Genomic DNA, 19,669 nt, shown 5'->3' with positions numbered 1-19,669 from the left:
AATGGCAAACTACAAACCTATAGTTGGGTTATGTGTTTAAGCAGATGAAAGTAGTATCCAACAAAAACTGAGCTGCCACTGAGTAGAGATTTGTAGTTTTCTGTTAGCTAATGTAAGTTTTGTTTTAAACTGGCCCTAAGTATTACAAAATAGGAAAAGCTGTACTTACGGTCTCCTTGACAACGTAACGGTCCCACAGTCAGTTTTGCCTCAGAGCCCGGCCGGTTTGTATCACCGACGACCAGCTGGCTGACAGGCAAGTGGTCCTTGTACACCAAAACACCTGCATCCTCCCTCCTAGAGAAAGAAGTGGGTTACATATTACAAGCTGTCAAAACCAATTCCTCAGGAAAACCAAAAAATAATAATTATGCAGAATATGATTTCCACGGGCAATCATAAAATCTCAAGTAATCTTGCTGCATATGTAAAAAAGGCTATCCACTGGCAATAATAACAGCTAAACAGCAGACATTAAAAATAAACTGCATTTTTAAAAGGTTCCTTGAAGAGCTTTTGAAATTGGTCAGTGTGGGGTCTTATAGTGGTCGGTTTAGAAGTTGATGAGGAAAAAAGGAGGTTAGTGTCTTCAGAAGTTTTGCAATGCTCTTGATAATGCTAATCAAAGTGATCAGGGGACAATACATATGGTGAAATGCAAAGACTATGTAGAGATTACATTTTGCTCATATTAAATATAAATATGTAGTAGTTATGTCTACACTGAATTTACACTGAAATGCCAACTTGGGATGTGCATGGCTTGATAATACAAAAGTCCAGATAGTTATTGGAGTATCTGTAGTGTTTGATAATAAAAGTAATATTGTCACATACCATAATAAACTCAATTTAAACACTAAAGCATCCCTAATACCCAAAATAGTAACTTTAGAAATAAAGCTAAGCTCTGATTTACCCTATCCCTGCCACTCCAGTCAGCCCTGAGGTTTTAAGCTAAGCCACATAACTCCAGCCATTCTAATAAAATGTTGAATGTGAAATTAAACCCTAACTCTAGTCCAATGCAAACTCTAATTTTAACACTATACAAGCAGTCCCAACTAATTGATTTAGTTTCTGCATGAGGTAGAAATAACAATTTATATGCACCTTTAAGGTATGGTTTATCAGGTATAAAATTAGATTACAATGTACATGGCATGGGTGATGCACAATAAAGATTAGGCAAGTCTCTGTAGTACACAAAATAAGCACCTAGGGACAAAGATATACCACATTATTATGCCTGTGAAACAAATTAATGGATGAGTGAGAATGACCTGTCTAACCTGGTTTTTACTCCAAAATCTCAAGATGTTGATCAAGCCGCTACAATAAAACTAATCTAAAGAATAATTAAGTATGGTAATCAACATATCAACCCCCAGCTAATTAAAGTATCCCCTGATAATGAGATGCAATTATGGCCAATCTGTATCTGATATTTTTTAAGGCAGAGCCTGACTATTAAACTGATGTTTCACATAGCAATAACACAACAGGATTAGTGTTATATTTCCCAGTTAAAAACAGATTGAGTTGCAAATTAGGTGTAGGTGTACAAAGTTTGATACTAGCTAGGGTTGGGGTTCAAGGGCAGTAGGTATGATATTGCTTGTGACACAAAATTTCTAAAGGGGTGTGAAACATCTGTTATTGTTTAAATATACCAAGTTGAGAGAGAGAGAGAAAGAGAGAGAGAGAGAGCATATATAAAAAGAGGCTAAATTGTGTTGAATTAAAATAATTAGTGTGCCCCAATAGCTACCAAAAACATAATTTGTCTATATATGACAAGCTCAGACAGAAAACCCCAAACATAGACTCTTTCCTGGACATAGACTAATTTGTATTTGTTCACATTGTCTGAGCTGTTTTGACATCTAGATGCACAGTAGAGAATCCTCCAAAGGATTAATTATGGCTTCACGCAGCAACCATTAAAAACAAAACCAAAAATACATGGTTCTATACATTGATATAGTCATTCCCATTGAGGTTTAATATTATTAGTGGAATTTCCATTGCAGTTTTTTACTGCAATCTTCAAAGAAATTGTCACATTCCAACATATGCATTGAGCATCAAAGAAACCCATCCAAACTTCAAAGCATGAGACACTAGGCCTAATGTGTCCAGTGAAATTTATAATTTGTGACATTTAGTTTTTATTCAGAACAGTGTTTGTTTTGACAGCCTTGTAATGCAAAAGTATTTCAGATCAAGATCTGCCAGTCTATGGTTATTTATATCCTTTGCAGAAGTCAGATGTAAACTGTAACATGAAGGAAAGGTCCTCCCCTTCTTACTCAAAGCCTGTGTTCCCCAAGAACTTTCCATTCTGGTTGAATCCGAGCAGAGTTTTAGTGATGGCACACAAAAAATTAGTTTGTAATATAAGAAAGAATAAGTAATAAAGAAAATAGGTCAAACTTAACAAGTCTCTCTAGTTACAGTGTATTTATATAGTAGGTACTCATACGTACAGTGTAATTATGCATTATAACAATGTACTTAATGTGTAATAAGTGGGCTATGCCCAGTATAGCTCAAAAGGTAGCCTCCTGGTGGGCACCCTTACCAGACAATTGTGTACTTGCAAATACCGTTAATCATTTTTACACATTAAGTACTATTTACCTACTATGTAAATACACTGTAACTGGGAGGCTTATTGTAAAGTGTTACCAGAAAGTCTTACTAAAAGATTTTAATATGAAAGACTTCCGAAAGAACACAAAGCAAAATTGTATGTATGTTTTAAAATGGTTTCTTGACACAGGCGAATTCAGTGTAACTTGTGTAGGTTTAGTCTGTGAGGAGTGCAGTCATTGTTCAGGCTCTGAGGAGGCGCTGCAGACCCAGGAGAGTAACATCCTTTTAGGAAGAAGCTGGATGCCTTTTTTATTTAAAAAGACATTGATTTACCATGAACAATTCCTTCACCGTCTACCAATCTATATCGGTAGAACCAGTAAAACAAAAGATATACACTGGAATTGCCAGGTTCAATCTAAGTCTTTTCATTCTAAAGATCTATAATGTGAATGATGCGATGATTTATTACATAAATACAAAAGCAACATTACATGTAGAAAAAAGATTAGTAGTGGGTATAATCCAATGCATGCCAGGGCCACAACAAACATAGATAGTTGTAAACACCATTAAACATCATCTTCAATACTACTACTACCACAACTACTGATTCTTGGTGTGGATCTTGAACACCCTCAGGTCATTTACATGCAAGCAATCAAAGTGACGTTAAGAAAATACAATTCTCACAAAGGAAATGAATTACTTCTCGCTTTTTGATTGCTTTTCTATTATACAAACAATGTCTCGGTTGACGTATTAGACAGCATTGGCTCCCTGCTGAGTGGCTCTCCAATGAGCACAATCATGGTACTTCTGGTGTACCCATGTGATTTCTGAGTGATAAATTACCACTGGAGGGCTGGTAGACTGCTCTGGCTTCTGTGTCCACTAAATTAATATACTGACAAAAAGGATAATGTGCTTGTTGTCAGCAGTGATGACACAACGACACACTAAAGCCCCTGAGTGACCTCCATTAAGCAAGTATAATTGGTGCACCTAAGCATGTACCTATATTAGTCTGAGGTTTTTCTAAGAGACTCCTTTAAAAGCTGGAGGCAATTGAAAAGCAGCAGCAGCAGCAGCAGGAACTCACCACTGTTTCTGGTCCGCATCGCAGTTGCAGTAGTACTTGGGGTCTGTGCAGTTCCTCTCAATACCGCAGGCGCACTTCTGGATTCCAGGGCTGGACCCTCCCCAGTAAAAATGCTTTTCATTGCCCTTCCCAACCCACCACGAATATGGGACACCATCTGGAAAGAAAGGAGAGAAAATAAAAACGTTTATGGTGACCCCAAAATCAAACAATCAAATTCAGACAATGAAGAATACAACCTATGAAAACCAAATGCGGTTAAGTAGCATTTCTCAATAGGACTGAATTTTAATATTGTGTTGATCTTTTAGCATGAATTCAGAAATAAGACTGGATGTAGAAAAGAATGTCCTCATTATTTATAAATACGCTGTTGATATACACAATATTCTTTTCACATTGAGATTAATTTGTAATAATCTAATAATAATACTAAACGTATAGCTGCCTTTTCTTTGCAACATCTAATGTTGACATTTAGGGTATAAAACTGATAACTGTTCGTATAATATTTGTTGATTTCATATATACAGGTATCATGTGATTTTCTCTGCGGCATAGAAAACAGGTGTTTGTCAAGAAAAAAAACACAAAACATCTATAAATAAAACAAATACAGCTGCATGAGTAGAAATTGGTCAACTTTCCACAATGGAAAATAGCAAGAGGATATATTAACAATTTATGTGAGACTGTATTTCAGTGTGACAAATCAACAGTTTTTAATTAAAGTGATACATACTCTGTTCCTGGGAAAAGCTTTCATAGATCTGCCCTTTCTCATCCCTCACAGAAAAGACAGAAATGTTTTTCCTGATATGTTGTAAGGGAACTATGTGGCCTTACAATGGAAATTCTAGATCACATCTGTTTATATGGAATATTGTGTTGTTTTTTCCACTTTTATTACAACAGCGTAGCGTAGCGCTGTCTGCTGGCACTGTTCAGCACATAGGCAGTAACTAGCAGTCCCTCCGGGGTGCAGGGGACGCTGAGAGCAGCCTCTCAGATTTTAAGCTGGAAATTGTGCACAGTAGGAGGGACAGTGGTCAATGTAAATAGTTGTTTCATGTGTGTTTTAGGGCGTACTAGCTGCCCTATGTTCCCAAATCTTTGTCTGACACCCAGGCTGAGCTGGCAGCACCTATCACAGCCTCTCTACTTTCCCCCACTGTCTGCGTTTCATATTCTTATAGTCCTTATAGGAATAGTGTAAGAGTAAGGATGCGTAAAATGTGAGCATCCTGTTATTTTGCAATCATTCCTGAAGACAGTGCTTTGAACCTACCCTGCAATTACAAAATACAGTCTACAACATAATGCAGTAGCCCTTTGTTTTCAAATTAATTTGAATCGTAGACATTAAGCTATAACACCGAATGGTACTGGAAACAAACACACAGGTTAATAATAAACACATATCCATGATGTGCTTAGAAATGTATGGTTACAGACATGCTAAATAGAAAATGCCAATCTTGTTATTACATTTGGGAGAGGGTCCAGTAGTGTATACAGCACCAACTGATGACCAACTGATGATGCCTAAATTGAATAGGAAAATGTAATGCATGGGACATTTTCTTTCATGAAACTTAATGTGCTGTTTTTGAACAAGCATGCATTATTATGATGTTATCTTTGTAATGTATACGTTACAGCATTGATGTTATGAATTCAGTATGTTATATCAAAATTGTTCCAGGAATCAGTGCTTTTCTTTTGTTGACAAAGTATGTGTTAGTAAAGTACAACACAATATGGAATTGTATAGAAGATATAGAAGATTATTAATGATAAAGGGATGCATGTCCGAAGCTGCTGCTGCTTAATCAATGCGCCAATGCCCCTTAATAGAAAGAGTAATTGAGATGATAACATTAATTGAGAGATTATTAATCAATAAGTTGTTTAATTAACCAGACTGAATGGTCACCTTGTGTAGGGAGGGATGAAGTGCAACCTTAGAAAGCCGCTTGTATAAAATGCAGGGCCCTAATTATGAGTGAATATTTTTATGAGATTCTCAAAGATGAATAAAATAATTGGAGAACATTATAGATATCCTTACAAGCTTCTTCTATTGCACACTTGATTAGTTTTAAAAAGCCTTTTACAAAGTGGATGAAAAAAAAGGGGCAATACCAGAATGAGGAGAAACATTTACAGATTTAGAGCCCAATTAACACAGGAACAGAAAATTCTGGTAGTAAATTATTGATTTTTTAAACTGCTTGTTTGTTTACCAGTAAGAGTGGGTGCTTATTGTACTCATACAATCAGGATACAACTCATAGCACAGTAGTAATTGAACTAGTGGGAACAAGCAATTATAATGTGATCAAATTTGACATTTTCTGGAGAGCCCACTAAACCTAGAATTTTCGTCTTAATGTTATTTTACAATGAAACATTTTGATAAAATGAGGTTAGCTTTTCAAATGTTACCAAAAGCAAGATATTGCCAGTGTGACATTTGGAAACTATATGTGGTTGTTTGAAAAACCCCATTATGAGAATGCAAGATACCAATCACAAAAGTTTAAAAAACAAAGCCATGGCAAGAAAAATAATCACCATGGACAGATCCATATAACATAATTCAATTACATGAGACAACCATATTAGATATACAAAAGACTCTCTGAAATCAATAACCATTTAAAGCATTGTGATATAACAGCAGAATAAGCGTTTAAATAATTGGAAAAACAAAATACTGTTTTTTGATGCAAGAAGGACTTTTAAGGAGAACACTTGAAGTAGCTTAACCATAAGATGTGTCAGCTATCTAATATTAATATGTAAAATGTGGTGCTTGTTGGGAATATAAATTGATGTTACTCATAAAAAAAAACCATGTAAATACACATAGGTATAAAATACAAGTACAAATACATTATGGTAAAGCTGGACAATATCCTAGTTAGACAATATCAATAAACCAATATTCAGTTCTCAGCACCACCTTCTTTAATAAATATGTAGTTTACAAAGAATGAAAATTGTACATTCGCAAAATTAATGCAAGAGTTTATTTCAGTGGTTACTTGATTGAATTAGTACAAGAACATTTTTGTCAATGGTTGAAACACTGGAACCGCACTCTTTCAAGAACTTTCAAGTATCAATTGGATACTTCATTTCATTAGCTTTTTATCCTGATAGATGTGAACAATCTGACAGAGTCCTGAAGAGTAGATAATTCCTCCCTGTTTTCATTCTTAAACCAACATAGACCATAGAACAAAGGTTGTACATGTTGTCGGATAATGCAAAAGAGCAAAAGCGAAAAGAGCAAAAGAGCTTTACAAAAACGACCCTTTAAGTAGAATGCAAGGGTCTTCCAGACAGAAACATGTCCAAAATAATCAGGACATGACCAATTCAAAATAATTGGAAGGCATTTTACTTAAGTATAAGTTTTATTTCCACTTTCTTACTCTGAAAGAAAAGTGAGCAGTGCACCGATTTGTTTTTCACAAAGAACATTACTAAGGTATTAGTGTTTCTAAATGTATAGGCATCTGCTGTGACTGCTGCACATTTAATACCCTACTGCTGTTTTATAACACACTGTAATTTGCAGGAAGAAATAATTACAACTCTCCAAGTAAACTGAGTGTTTTACTCATATGGAAAATTAAAACTCAAACCTGTGGGAGACATTTAATTGACAATGGGTTGCCTGAAACAATTTAAAAGTGTACTTATCCCTGTAGTACTAAAACTAATGTAGTTTTTCAGTATTTTGATAAAGTATAAGAATAAAGGCATTACTACAATTTCTCTACAAGTTATTTCACAAACCTCTTGCCTGCTAAATCCAGCTTGACTGTGGTACCATTAAAATAGGCTTGATTGCTAATCATGAGGCTTTATGTCATAAAAATATATCAATAGGAAAATGTAATATTAATTTAAGGGATATTTAAAAATAACCATTTTACATATGTTAAATCAGAGAATTGCAGTCATTATGACTAGTTAGAAAATCAAAAATTATATTCATTTTCCTCTTTTATAAGTAACTTCTCACTGGTATCAGCTGTCAGTTTACAAAATGAAGGGGTCTGGAAAGGACACGTTTATTATCAAGTTTTCATTGTTATTTTTTCCTGTAGATTAGTGAGTAAGGAAAAAGTGCTATTGAGAACAAATTACCAGGGAAATTTCATTCAAGTGAGCCCTAATTAATGCATTATATGCAAATAAGTCTTACATAAAATGCCACTTGGGAATGCCTTTTGTTCACTATAATGTGCATGCTTTGGAAAACCATTTGTCTCTCCTTATGTTGCTATTTTGAAACCATTGTACCAAATAAGCTTTTAAAATTGCTCACCAAATGATGGAGATACAGCCTATGACCAAGCATTCATGGCTGGTTACGGCTGTGCCACAAAATAAAAGAAAATGAAAGGGGGTGGGGGGAAGCTTTAATTGATATGCTTGTTATATTGCAGAATTGCTAATCATACAATAGCCATGAAGCAATTAGGCCTTTTTTAATTCGATTTTTTTTTTCTACAATACAAATATTACAAAATCATTGTTTAAAACATAAACCACTGAGTAATTGCATTAGAGAAAACAAAGCTAAAGAGCAAATGCAAACATACAGAGGTGGGCCATCTCACTAAACCAAGGTCTCCATCAGTGCCTCAAAGGCGCTAACATAGACTGCACTCAGCTACACAAAGATATGCCTAGGGCAGGAGGCTGTTTGTCTCAGTACCACCAGCCATGAACATCCTGGATGGTTAGCAAAGCTTTTGATGGAAATGTCACTTGTTGCCTGGTTTACTAGACCATGCATCTGAGCAGATGTGTGCCCCCAGTGTTATGAGCCCATTGAAGCTCAACACATAATCTGCTTTGTCCCTTGTAGCAGTGCAGAAATGAACAGATAAATGAATACATGAATAAATAAATAAGACAGATACCATGTTAAGCATGAATTATAATGCAGGAAAGTTAATTAGCACCACAGACACCTGCTGATATGAACTCGAACATAAAATAAGAAATGCAAATGTGCATCTCTCAGTTCATTATTGGAGTCTATTTGGAGGCACAGGTAGGGTGAAGAAGTTGTTTATTCCAGGCTTCAGCAAGCATTCTTGGAGATAAACCCAGCAGGCTCCAAGCCAGAATGGCTACCAGCACTTTCCTTCCCCTACAAACACAATGCCAATAGCGATAGGAGTGGGCGTCATCATGGGAAGAGAAAAAAAAAGGAAAGAAAACACTGGCGGATAAATAAATGAAAAATGGAAATGTTACAAATCAGTGTTTTGGCAGATGGGCCCGTTTTTCCATGGAAAGCCTGTAAAGAGAGTGAACTGGGCTCCCACTGCAGGTGCTTATTAATGAGCTCCTGCCAAGCAAACATGGAGCCATCACAGAAGCGCCAAGCTCAGCAGCACATAACACAGCACCCACAGACTGGCAGACAGAGAGCGGATGCTTCATTTAGTTGGACTTCGGCTAGAATGGCATGTTCGTATTATTTGCATTTTTGTAATTCATGTTTACTAACATTGTCTTTCTCAATAAAACATGGATTTAGCTTTGATTAATAATTCATTTGATTTACTCTGGGGTATAATAATCAAGCTTGTTCACTGACTAGAATGAGATTCCATAATACATTTCCTGTTGTCTCAGGTATGTGAATCGCTAACTCTAGACTTACTGATGACAACAGCTGCTCTGTGTCACGAGAAAGTTAAACTAGTTATAATTTGCAAAGATATTTATTATAAGACCAAGTTTCAACAGCAATGGGTGAAAATGAATGTGAGTCTTGTCACACATAGGGATAGACCAAATCAAAACTTTGACCAACCATGAATCACAAAGTACAAACCTGTATCCTGTTCGATTTTAATTTATCGTCAGAAGCCACTTGTCACACGTAAATGGCATTTCTGTGGTTCCTTGAAAAGATCCTGACTGACAGCTTCATTTCCTTGTCGGAGAGATCACATTTCTACCTCTCAGCCTGAATGCCAGGTCTACAGAACTATTATGCTGCTGTCAGTGTTCATATTCAGACTCACAGGAGCAGAAAGTCCTACGCTTCTCCTGTTTTGCATTTCATTGAAGGCAGTGTTGAGACTTAGTCAGAGTAAGAGTAGCTCAGCAAGCCTTCCAGATTTTAGATTTAGAAATGTGTCATGTAGAGCAGTGGTCCAGTAGGAGACACGTGTAGGAGCACACCTGTAGTAACAAGGCCCCTGCTCCATGTTACAGGTGAAACTCAAAAATCGAATGTGTCCTCAGGACTTTGATACACAGGCTCCACTGCACCAGTCAATGAGCTGGACAATATCAGGTTACAGTATGTGTAAATACATGTAAAACGAGAGAAAGTTATTGATGGTCTTAAAAAAACAACTGAAAAAACATCAACAGTAAAATGCAAAAGTGAAACACTGACCTTTGCTTGGAAACTTAATTATTTTGAGTAACAGAGTGATTTCCAATCAGACTGGAAATAAAATATAAAGCTGCCAAGACAAAGTTTCAGGTCATGAAAAACAATTTAATCCAGTTCACCAACTTTTAAACATCTATTCCCAGCAGATCCTCTCTACACTTAACACAATGTTTGGTAAATTAGTATGAAAGCTTTTTTCAGATAGAAGTCCCTTAACAATCTCTATATTGATCTACCTATTTATGTAATGTAGTTAGGTTTGACTTGGCTTAATTCCACAAGAGAAACATGGGAATGTATATCACATATGGCTTTCATCAGTTCTTTCAACATCTTATATTGTCAAGGAAAACCCAGATACGTGTAATGTTTAGTAACGCAGTAGTATGGCATTGTCGAGCAGTTGTGCCTATTCAATAAACTTGTTTGTGTCTCTATTTTCAATGTCCAGTTAATAAACCCATACTTAATTATACTAAATGTAATTGTTTTAAACTCTTATAATATAGCTAGGTATAATAATAGCAAAGTATTGAAAGATAACATTATCTAAGATTTCAGCCAAAACTATCAACAATGCAGTGGTGAAACAAGTTAACCGCTTTCTATGTATGAAGATGTTAAATTACGTGATGAAATCAATAATCTTCACGTGTATGAAACAAAAGAGCAGCAGGTGTATTAAATTACCAAAATATGTATTAATAAAATAACTCTTAAAAAATGATTATGCATAGATAGGGTACATATTCTTTTGTTAACGTTAAACACATGACACATGATCTTGTTAAAATCATAGTATGAATTTAATAATGGCTAGGGATTCATGTAGGGAAGTGTAATAGTACTTAATACGGACAATTCTTGAAGAATCTATGAAGTTTGTGCCAAATATTTGTCTTACTAGTGTCTGTGTGATCATTGCCAGCACCACTCATATAATAATATAATAAAATACCACTGCTACTACTACTACTACTACTACTACTACTACTACTACTATAAATAACAATAACAACAATAATAATAATAATAATAATAATAATAATAATAATAATAATAATAATAATAATAATAATAATGTAACCAAATACATCTGAGTATGTTTAAGAATTCCAGCCCTACTTTTAAACCCAAAACTAATCCTAACATTAACCCTAATCTCTAATCCTAATCTTACCTCTAACAAAACAATAAAGCTATACCTAAATGTATTGTGACGCATGAAAATGTATTCAACACAAGAGCCTCAGTAAGCATCATCATGTCCAACTGTTTCTTAGAGTCTGGAATATACCGAAAGGCCCTGAGCAGATGTTAAAAAGGCAATTAAAAACAAACAAACATACTCTTAGTTACCACATGTACCCCATTTTGAATTAAACAAAAACAAATTGGACCCGCCTCACCAAAAGTGGTGACATGTTGGATTCTTATAGCAATTCCAGTTCTGAATTGTAAACAACTAGGTATGTATGTGCTTGTATAGTGACCATTATGGACATGATGTAGATGAAAATGGTTGTGGCAGCAATCCAGACCACACAAACTCTTATAAGAAAAATCTAGCAGTCACCCCTTAGCAGATATAAATAATACTTTGATGATAAGAACCAGAGCTCTGCATTCTATTAGCATTTCACACCAGCGTGCCAGGAAACAAACCAAAAAAAACTTTTTTACTTTCAAGTTTTTAGCATTTGAAAATGGAACGGCTCTGAAAGTGACACAACCAGTGTGAAGATTCATAAACATGAATCAACTTGAAATGCTTCCCTGTGAAGAGGGACTTGGACACAAATGAGGTCATTGATCAATCCGCTGCTGTCAGCACTGGCTTTTATTGTTCATCACAAAGTTTCCACACTGTGGTCGATTGCTTCCTATTCTATGAGACCTTTTCATATATTCCAGTGTACATGTATATGAAGATCCTTAATTTCAGGTTATTGGGAGTTAATTGTGTTTGGAATCTATCTATTGCTCAAGATACCATAGTGTTTGTTTTGCTTTGATTCTCATTTATTTTACCTGAACTGCTGTGAATGAGGATTTTTACAATATGCTTGTGTGCACTGACTAACCACCATACCTTTACTTCAGTTTAACCAAATCAGTGTCAGTTTTCTTAACCAAGTGACATATAGTGCAAGACAATAATTAATTACCCCACGGCATTATGCTCGGGGTGAATGAAAACATTTTGAAAAGGGAACTTAATTTAACAATCATTATTAGCTCTAACTGAATGAAGCTAATACATCCCAACTTAGTCTGCTTTTAAACTGCATCCATATTTCACGTTATTTATAATGACAAAGCCATCACTGACAAGCTGTCTTTTCCTATAATTAAGTACATGAAATAATAATAATTAGAGCTCGATTCAGGGTTATTTCAATCACTTTACCAACTGTGGTGTTAACATGGTATTATTAACAATGAAAATGCGATCCAGAATCAAAGCAGATGTGCTACGGAGGTCTAAGGTTGCGCTGTTTAAACGGCATTCATTTTTCAAAATAACATCAATGATATTCATTTGTTAACTGTAGCAATAGAACAGAACTTAAATTGCCATAGATAATTAAGGAGTGCAGAGCAGTTAACTGAAGGTAAACACATTAGGAAATTTGACTCCGAGGTGAAGGAGACTGAGCAAAGAACGCTGTAATGAGAGGGAATGGAGTAAGTGAATGCATCAAGTAGTTTTGAGCCATTATAAAATACTAAATTGACTTAAGCAGACATGAGCTTCTCTTTCTCTACAGAGTAGGTCAAGATTATTAGGAAGCCGGGAAGAATCTGGTAGCATTTTATAATAAGGTTACATCAATGAAAGTTAATTAGTAATCTATATCATCATCAGGTTTTGTTGATCCACTGCTGGATGAAGGTCTCCCAAAGAGTGTTGCACTTATTTCAAGCTACAGTGTCTGTTTTCCAGGTTACACCAACAAAGCTTTGCATCTCATCCTCTCATTTTCTATGTGCAATAAAACAGTGTATATAGTTTTAATAAATGATTAATAACTATGTATTAAAGCATCATTAATGTTGTTATAAACCTTTATACAATAAATATCTTCAAAGTTTTAATATACACTGATCAGTCATAACATTATGACGACTGACAGGTGAAGTGAATAACACTGATAATCTCGTTATCATGGTACCTGTCAGTGGGTGGGATATATTAGGCAGCAAGTGAACATTTTGTCCTCAAAGTTGATGTGTTAGAAGCAGGACAAATGGGCAAGCGTAAGGATCTGAGCGACTTTGACAAGGGCCAAATTGTGATGGCTAGAAGACTGGGTCAGAGCATCTCCAAAACTGCAGCTCTTGTGGGGTGTTTCCGGTCTGCAGTGGTCAGTACCTATCAAAAGTGGTCCAAGGAAGGAAAAGCGGTGAACCGGCAACAGGGTCATGGGCGGCCAAGGCTCATTGATGCACGTGGGGAGGGAAGGCTGGCCCGTGTGGTCCGATCCAACAGACGAGCTACTGTAGCTCAAATTGCTGAAAAAGTGAATGCTGGTTCTGATAGAAATTTGTCAGAACACACAGTGCATCACAGTTTGTTGTGTATGGGGCTGCGTAGCCGCAGACCAGTCAGGGTGCCCATGCTGACCCCTGTCCACTGCCGAAAGCGCCTACAATGGGCACGTGAGCATCAGAATGGGACCACGGAGCAATGGAGGAAGGTTGCCTGGTCTGATGAATCACGAGTTCAAGGTGTTGACTTGGCCTCCAAATTCCCCAGATCTCAATCCAATCGAGCATCTGTGGGATGTTTTGGACAAACAAGTCCGATCCATGGAGGCCCCACCTCGCAACGTGCAGGACTTAAAGGATCTGCTGCTAATGTCTTGGTGCCAGATACCACAACACACCTTCAGAGATCTAGTGGAGTCCATGCATCGACAGGTCAGGGCTGTTTGCGGCAAAAGGGGGACCTACACAATATTAGGGAGGTGGTCATAATGTTATGGCTGATTGGTGTATTTAATGCATTAAATAATTCACAGACAATGTTATAGGACAACAAGACTAAGAGTATATACAGTATGTATGTATTACAATAGATATTATTTGTAAGTTGCATGCATAGTGATTAATAGCTACATTAATAATGCTTCAGTTTGTTATTCATCATATATTAATAGTGTATACATTGCTTATTAACTGCTATAGATGCAACTTGATGATAAGGAGTTAACATTAACCTGAACATAATATACAGAAAAAATACTTATGAATATGAAATAAGAAATACATTATACATGACTAAGTATTTTTTCCCCTCTTCAACTAGAGCTGGTTTCTGTTTTTCCAGCTGATATATTTTTAAAGTCTCTTTGTTTTGCATGATTATAAACATAAGAAAACCAAACAAACAAAACCAGCACACATTAAAAAAAAAAATGTTATTTGTATATGTGCCTTTCAAATAGCCCATATGTTTGCATTAAAAACAGTTAATAAAAAATATATAAATCAAAAACATATCATTCTAATGTTACAGTATATGTATTACCTTAATGATTAAAGGTTTTACCTGGTGCTTCACAGTAGCACATAGCATTGCTGATGACCAATACTCTCTTTTCTTAATAGCATTGCTAGCAAGAACAAGACCCAGATTAAAATTAAACCACATCCATGACTGACATTTTAATTTTAATTTCTTCAAATATTTGTTTTTGTACTTGGTATTGTTCTGTAACCCAATATATTGAGTTTCCCAGAAAGCTTATACTGAATCTGGGCTTTACATTGAGAGGTATATTGATAGATATTTAATTAACTCAGTTTAACTATTTGTTTAATAAAGATTCAAATCCAAATGCAAAGGCTAAAAGGGTCTTTAAATAGTGTGTAGTAAATACCATGAGGAATACTTATTTAATTAAGGACAGTGTATGTTTATTTTTTTGATGAACATAAGTAGAAAACTTAAAAGCAAACACAAAAATCTTAATTGCTTGTAGCAAAAGGACCCCACATTAGTTTATCTCAATTTCTGTGAAGCAAAGCTCGGCAGTATTGTGTGCAATGCTGTACTTGGAACACCTTGAAACCTTGAAGTGAATTCAAAGAACATACTTTCTGAAGTGAGAAAATGTGGTCCTGGATTATTCAAATATATATATATATATATATATATATATATATATATATATATATATATATATGCATTTATATAAGACGGTTTGATCTATAGACTGGCAAAGAATACATTTAGTATTTTAAGCTTTGTCTAATATCAAACAATCATTATTTTAATACAGTAAACTTTTTAAAACTGGTTTATTGAAAAGTCTTCTGAATTCATTTGAATGTATACACTGTATATTAAGAATTAATTTGCTTCAGAAAGAATGTGTCATGGTCCCCTAGCACTCCCCCTCTATCCCCACTAGGGGCCGCTAATTCCCTGCCTTCTCCCTGCTCTCAGCATTCATCAGTCTGTTTACACTCCGTACACCTTTGTGCACTTGTGCTTCCACCCTCTGTTCCCATTCGCCCTGCACCTCCCTACCTGGTTTCTGCTCCCTTTATAATCCCCTCACTTCCCTTAGTCGTGGCATTCACACTGCAATCCCAAGCCTTGTCCCCGTGCCTGTTCCGAGCCTTGTTCCTTCGAGCCTTGTATCTGCCTTGTTCCTTTGACTTCCTGCCTGTTTTCCCGACCACGACTCCGTCTCGCCTTTGTCTGCTCTGTTCGCCTGATCGCCTGACCATCGCCTGTTTCCACGACCTCGTCTCTGTCTAGCTTGCATTACCTGCTTTGCCGATTTCCGACCCACGCCTGTCTGACCTTCCCACAACCAGCACTGCATCTGGGTCCCCTGTTCCCGTGTTCCCCGAGGCAGTCGTGACAGAATGTATGACTTATTCTGGAGAACATCACAATATTCAGTTTCACAACATCATGGAAGATCATGGGCCGGATTAAATCAAAAATTTGACCCACCCGCTAATAGCAATCGAAAAACTTGTACATCATAGTGGTTACATTTCTGATTAGAAGAAAGTGGCATCTTACTAAAAATGAAGCCACAACTGAGTACAGTTCTGTAGATTTCTATTAGCGGGTGGGTCAAATCCCAGCCCATGTTTTTATTGTACTCAGACCAGAACATGGAAGAGATTCCTTTCTGATAAAAGCGTTTGATTGCTCTCAATTATAAATCAACATACTGTACAAAGGTCCATACAAATCAATAGCAAAAATACATTCGAGAGTGTCCTAATATACTATAAGATCATGAAGCTTATATATACTCCCTTGTCATATAACACAAAAATCTCATAATTTGAGGTCTTATCTCTTTGCCATGGAGGAGTAAACTGAGTAAACTGAAGAACAGTCCCGGCACTGTGATCTCTGCTAAGGGAGCTTCCTAAGTTATAAACACATTCTGCTCCACAATGAGAAAAATACAACTTTGTTTGCTCCTAGCACCATCAATAATTCACAGTGTTTATATCATTCCGTTGAGACAGACCTCGCCTCGAGGCACACGGTATCCTGCTGAGAAAGTAGGGTACTGGAGTGGCAGGACTTATGCGGTTGCTCAGTTCTAATCATCAGCAAACTCGTCAGAGAGAGACAGGGAACTGGAGGCAATGCTGCCTGCCTGTCTGTATTCGGGAATGGGGTGATGGGGATGACAGCTAGGAAAATCCACCAGAATGAGGGAGGCTTTTTCTGGTAGAAAGAAACAAACAAATTAAAGGCTGCTTTGAAGTGCATCACTGCACGGTGCACATGAAGCACAATTGTTAGTACCGCTGTATTTGTATGCAAATACATGCAGGAACTTTAATTTTGGCTCAAAACTGACCTCAATGCTTCAGTGAACTGAATGAACTTTGAAGCATTTAAACATTTTCTGTCTCCATAACATGCAGTTTAAGATTTACAGGAGAAGATTTACTTTTTGTTAACGGGACTTTGTTCGTGGATTTAGGACAACGATTACAGATTACAGACATGGTGCTGGATTAAATCAAAAATTAGACCCACCTGCTAATAGCAAACTACAAACCTGTACATCATAGCAGCTACATTTATGATTAGAAGAAAGTGGCATCTTACAAAAAATGAAGCCGCAACTGAGTAGTTCTGAAGTTTTTCGATAAGCAGGTGGGTCAGAGTGTTGATTTAATCTGACCCTTGGTTTGGCTCCTATTGTGATTATTATTAGTTATGCAGAGGGACACTGTGTTACATGTTTAGGCAGTTAGCCTGTTAGTTAAGTAGTTAGTTAAGTAGTTAGGCTTTTGTTTTTGTTTTGTATGTCTTTCGGTTTGCGCACAGAGCACAGTTTAAATAAACTCACTAATTTCCACACATCTCCGACTTCTGCTTCCTTAAACACGCCTCAGAGCCCTGGCAATGCTGGATCGAGCCTCTACACTGTCACAATATATACATTATATATATATATATATATATATATATATATATATATACATACAGACGGGTGACAAATTAAAGGAAAAAAACAACAAAGTGTCTCTGTAAGGTGTTGGTCTCTGGAATTTTACTGGAGGGATGGAACACCATTATTCCAAAAGATATTCCCTCATTTGGTGTTTTGATGATGGTGATGGACACTGTCTAACACGTCAGTCCAAAATCTCCCATAGGTGTTCAATTGGGTTGAGAGCTGGTGACTGCGAAGGCCATAGCATATGATTCACATCATTTTCATACTCATCACACCATTCAGTGACCCTCGTGCCCTGTGGATGGGGGCATTGTCATCCTGGAAGAGACCACTCTTGAAACCCCTGTCTACCTTGAAATGTCTGCCTGGGAGAGACCTTGCTGATGCAGTATGACTACCTTGTGTCTTGTTGCTGTGCTCAGTCTTGCCATGGTGTATGACTTTTGACAGTAAACTGTCTTTGGCAACCTCACCTTGTTAGCTGAGTTTGGCTGTTCCTCACCCAGTTTTATTCTTCCTACACAGCTGTTTCTGTTTCAGTTAATGATTGTGTTTCAACCTACATATTGAATTGATGATCATTAGCACCTGTTTGGTATAATATATATATTTGAGTTATTGGTTATAGGGGGATATATCAGTAGAGGAATTGCTCATTTACCACCAAGCAAGCAGTGTATTCCACTAGTGATCTCTCCATATGCATTAGGGTATATATGTATTCTTGCCCATTCGTTCAAGATCATAACATAAGAAGAATTAACGTAATATGTTGGTATTTTTCAGATGTTATTGAACAGAGCTTACCTTACTCAGGGGACTTTAACCATCCTGCTCCTCTCCACTAAATCCAGCTATGGGCGGTAAGGGTGATCATAGCTTTACTATTTTTCTTGTATTATTATACTTTTTTTTTCTTTCAAATCTCTTGTATTCACAAAGCCCTTTGTTACAGGTACCAAATCTCCCAGAAGGTTTATCTTTCGGAGGAATGTGATTTAAATAGGTCTGAATATTGCTAGGGGGGAGCTCCTAGTAAAAGTCTCCAATTCGACAATATGTTTCAACATCAGGAATGAATAGGAGCCTCAATTTCCTTCATATTATTGGATTATTCCTAGCTGCAGGGCAACATTTTGGTGGTTTCCCAATGATAAAGTTAAGAGAATGAAGGACAGAAATGTACTAGAGTTATAGCTCTTAATCTTTTCTCCAGACTTCTGCTAGACCATTGGAGGTTTTCATATCACAGAAAAGTAGAACAAGGCCAGCTCTCAACTGCTTCTTCTACCATTCCACCCAAGGCAGAGGTTTTTCATCCATTACAGCATTTGTCACATAACAGAATAACATCTAAATTTCCCCACGATCACATTTTGTGAAGCTAATGGAGTTTAAAAGCTCACTGACATCAAACAACTTTTACAACATGAAAAAAACAATTGTGTGCAGAATATAAAAGCTGTTTTAAATGTTTCCACACTGCATTATCATTTATTTTAGTCCCTTAGAAAGAAACTACATAAATTCCAGTTATCAATCTATTCATTATAAGTATTATATATACATATATACACAAATGTATAGGCTAATTAATCATTATTGGAAAAAAAATGTAATGTAAACATTGTTGGTTTAACTTTCTAGACACTTTTTCATGACAAATCACCACTTTGTTTTTGAGAGTTTTTACAAATGTGTATGTATTAGCATAATGTTTAACATGTTGGACCAATGAAATTATAACCATTGCATGTCATAGGCAAGTTATAGACCTACCAAAATTTCAACCTGAAATATGAGGTTGACGTAAATTAAGAAACATCCTAATATTAAAATTCAAAAACATTAAAAAACATGCAATTAATATGTAATTGTTTGGTGTACAATCACTGGAACGCAATACATGACTATAAATATGGTTAACATTTTAATGATATATCAGCAGCTTTATAATATCATTTTAATGCACCTGCTGGCAGCGTTTCTTGACTTGGATAGATGGATAGATCCTTGAAATTACAGTGAGGGGAAAAAGTATTTGATCCCCTGCTGATTTTGTACGTT

The 19,669-nt window shown here is 36.3% G+C and overlaps 1 protein-coding gene across 1 annotated transcript in view; it reads right to left on the bottom strand.

Moving 5' to 3' along the window:
- The window catches only part of LOC136767860 (contactin-associated protein-like 2), a 517,302-nt gene that overhangs the window by 107,886 nt on the left and 389,747 nt on the right, over positions 1 to 19,669 (bottom strand). Inside the window, exons 14-15 of the mRNA XM_066721910.1 lie at positions 3,701 to 3,857; positions 170 to 297 (exon numbers count right to left, since the gene is read on the bottom strand). Coding sequence (XP_066578007.1) covers positions 170 to 297; positions 3,701 to 3,857 — 285 coding nt within the window. The remainder of the gene's footprint in view (positions 1 to 169; positions 298 to 3,700; positions 3,858 to 19,669) is intronic.

Source organism: Amia ocellicauda, chromosome 2, assembly GCF_036373705.1.
Source record: "Amia ocellicauda isolate fAmiCal2 chromosome 2, fAmiCal2.hap1, whole genome shotgun sequence".
NCBI classification, from domain to species: domain Eukaryota; kingdom Metazoa; phylum Chordata; class Actinopteri; order Amiiformes; family Amiidae; genus Amia; species Amia ocellicauda.
Note: the sequence above shows the minus strand (reverse complement) of the source record. Positions and strands in the feature narration are given on the sequence as shown.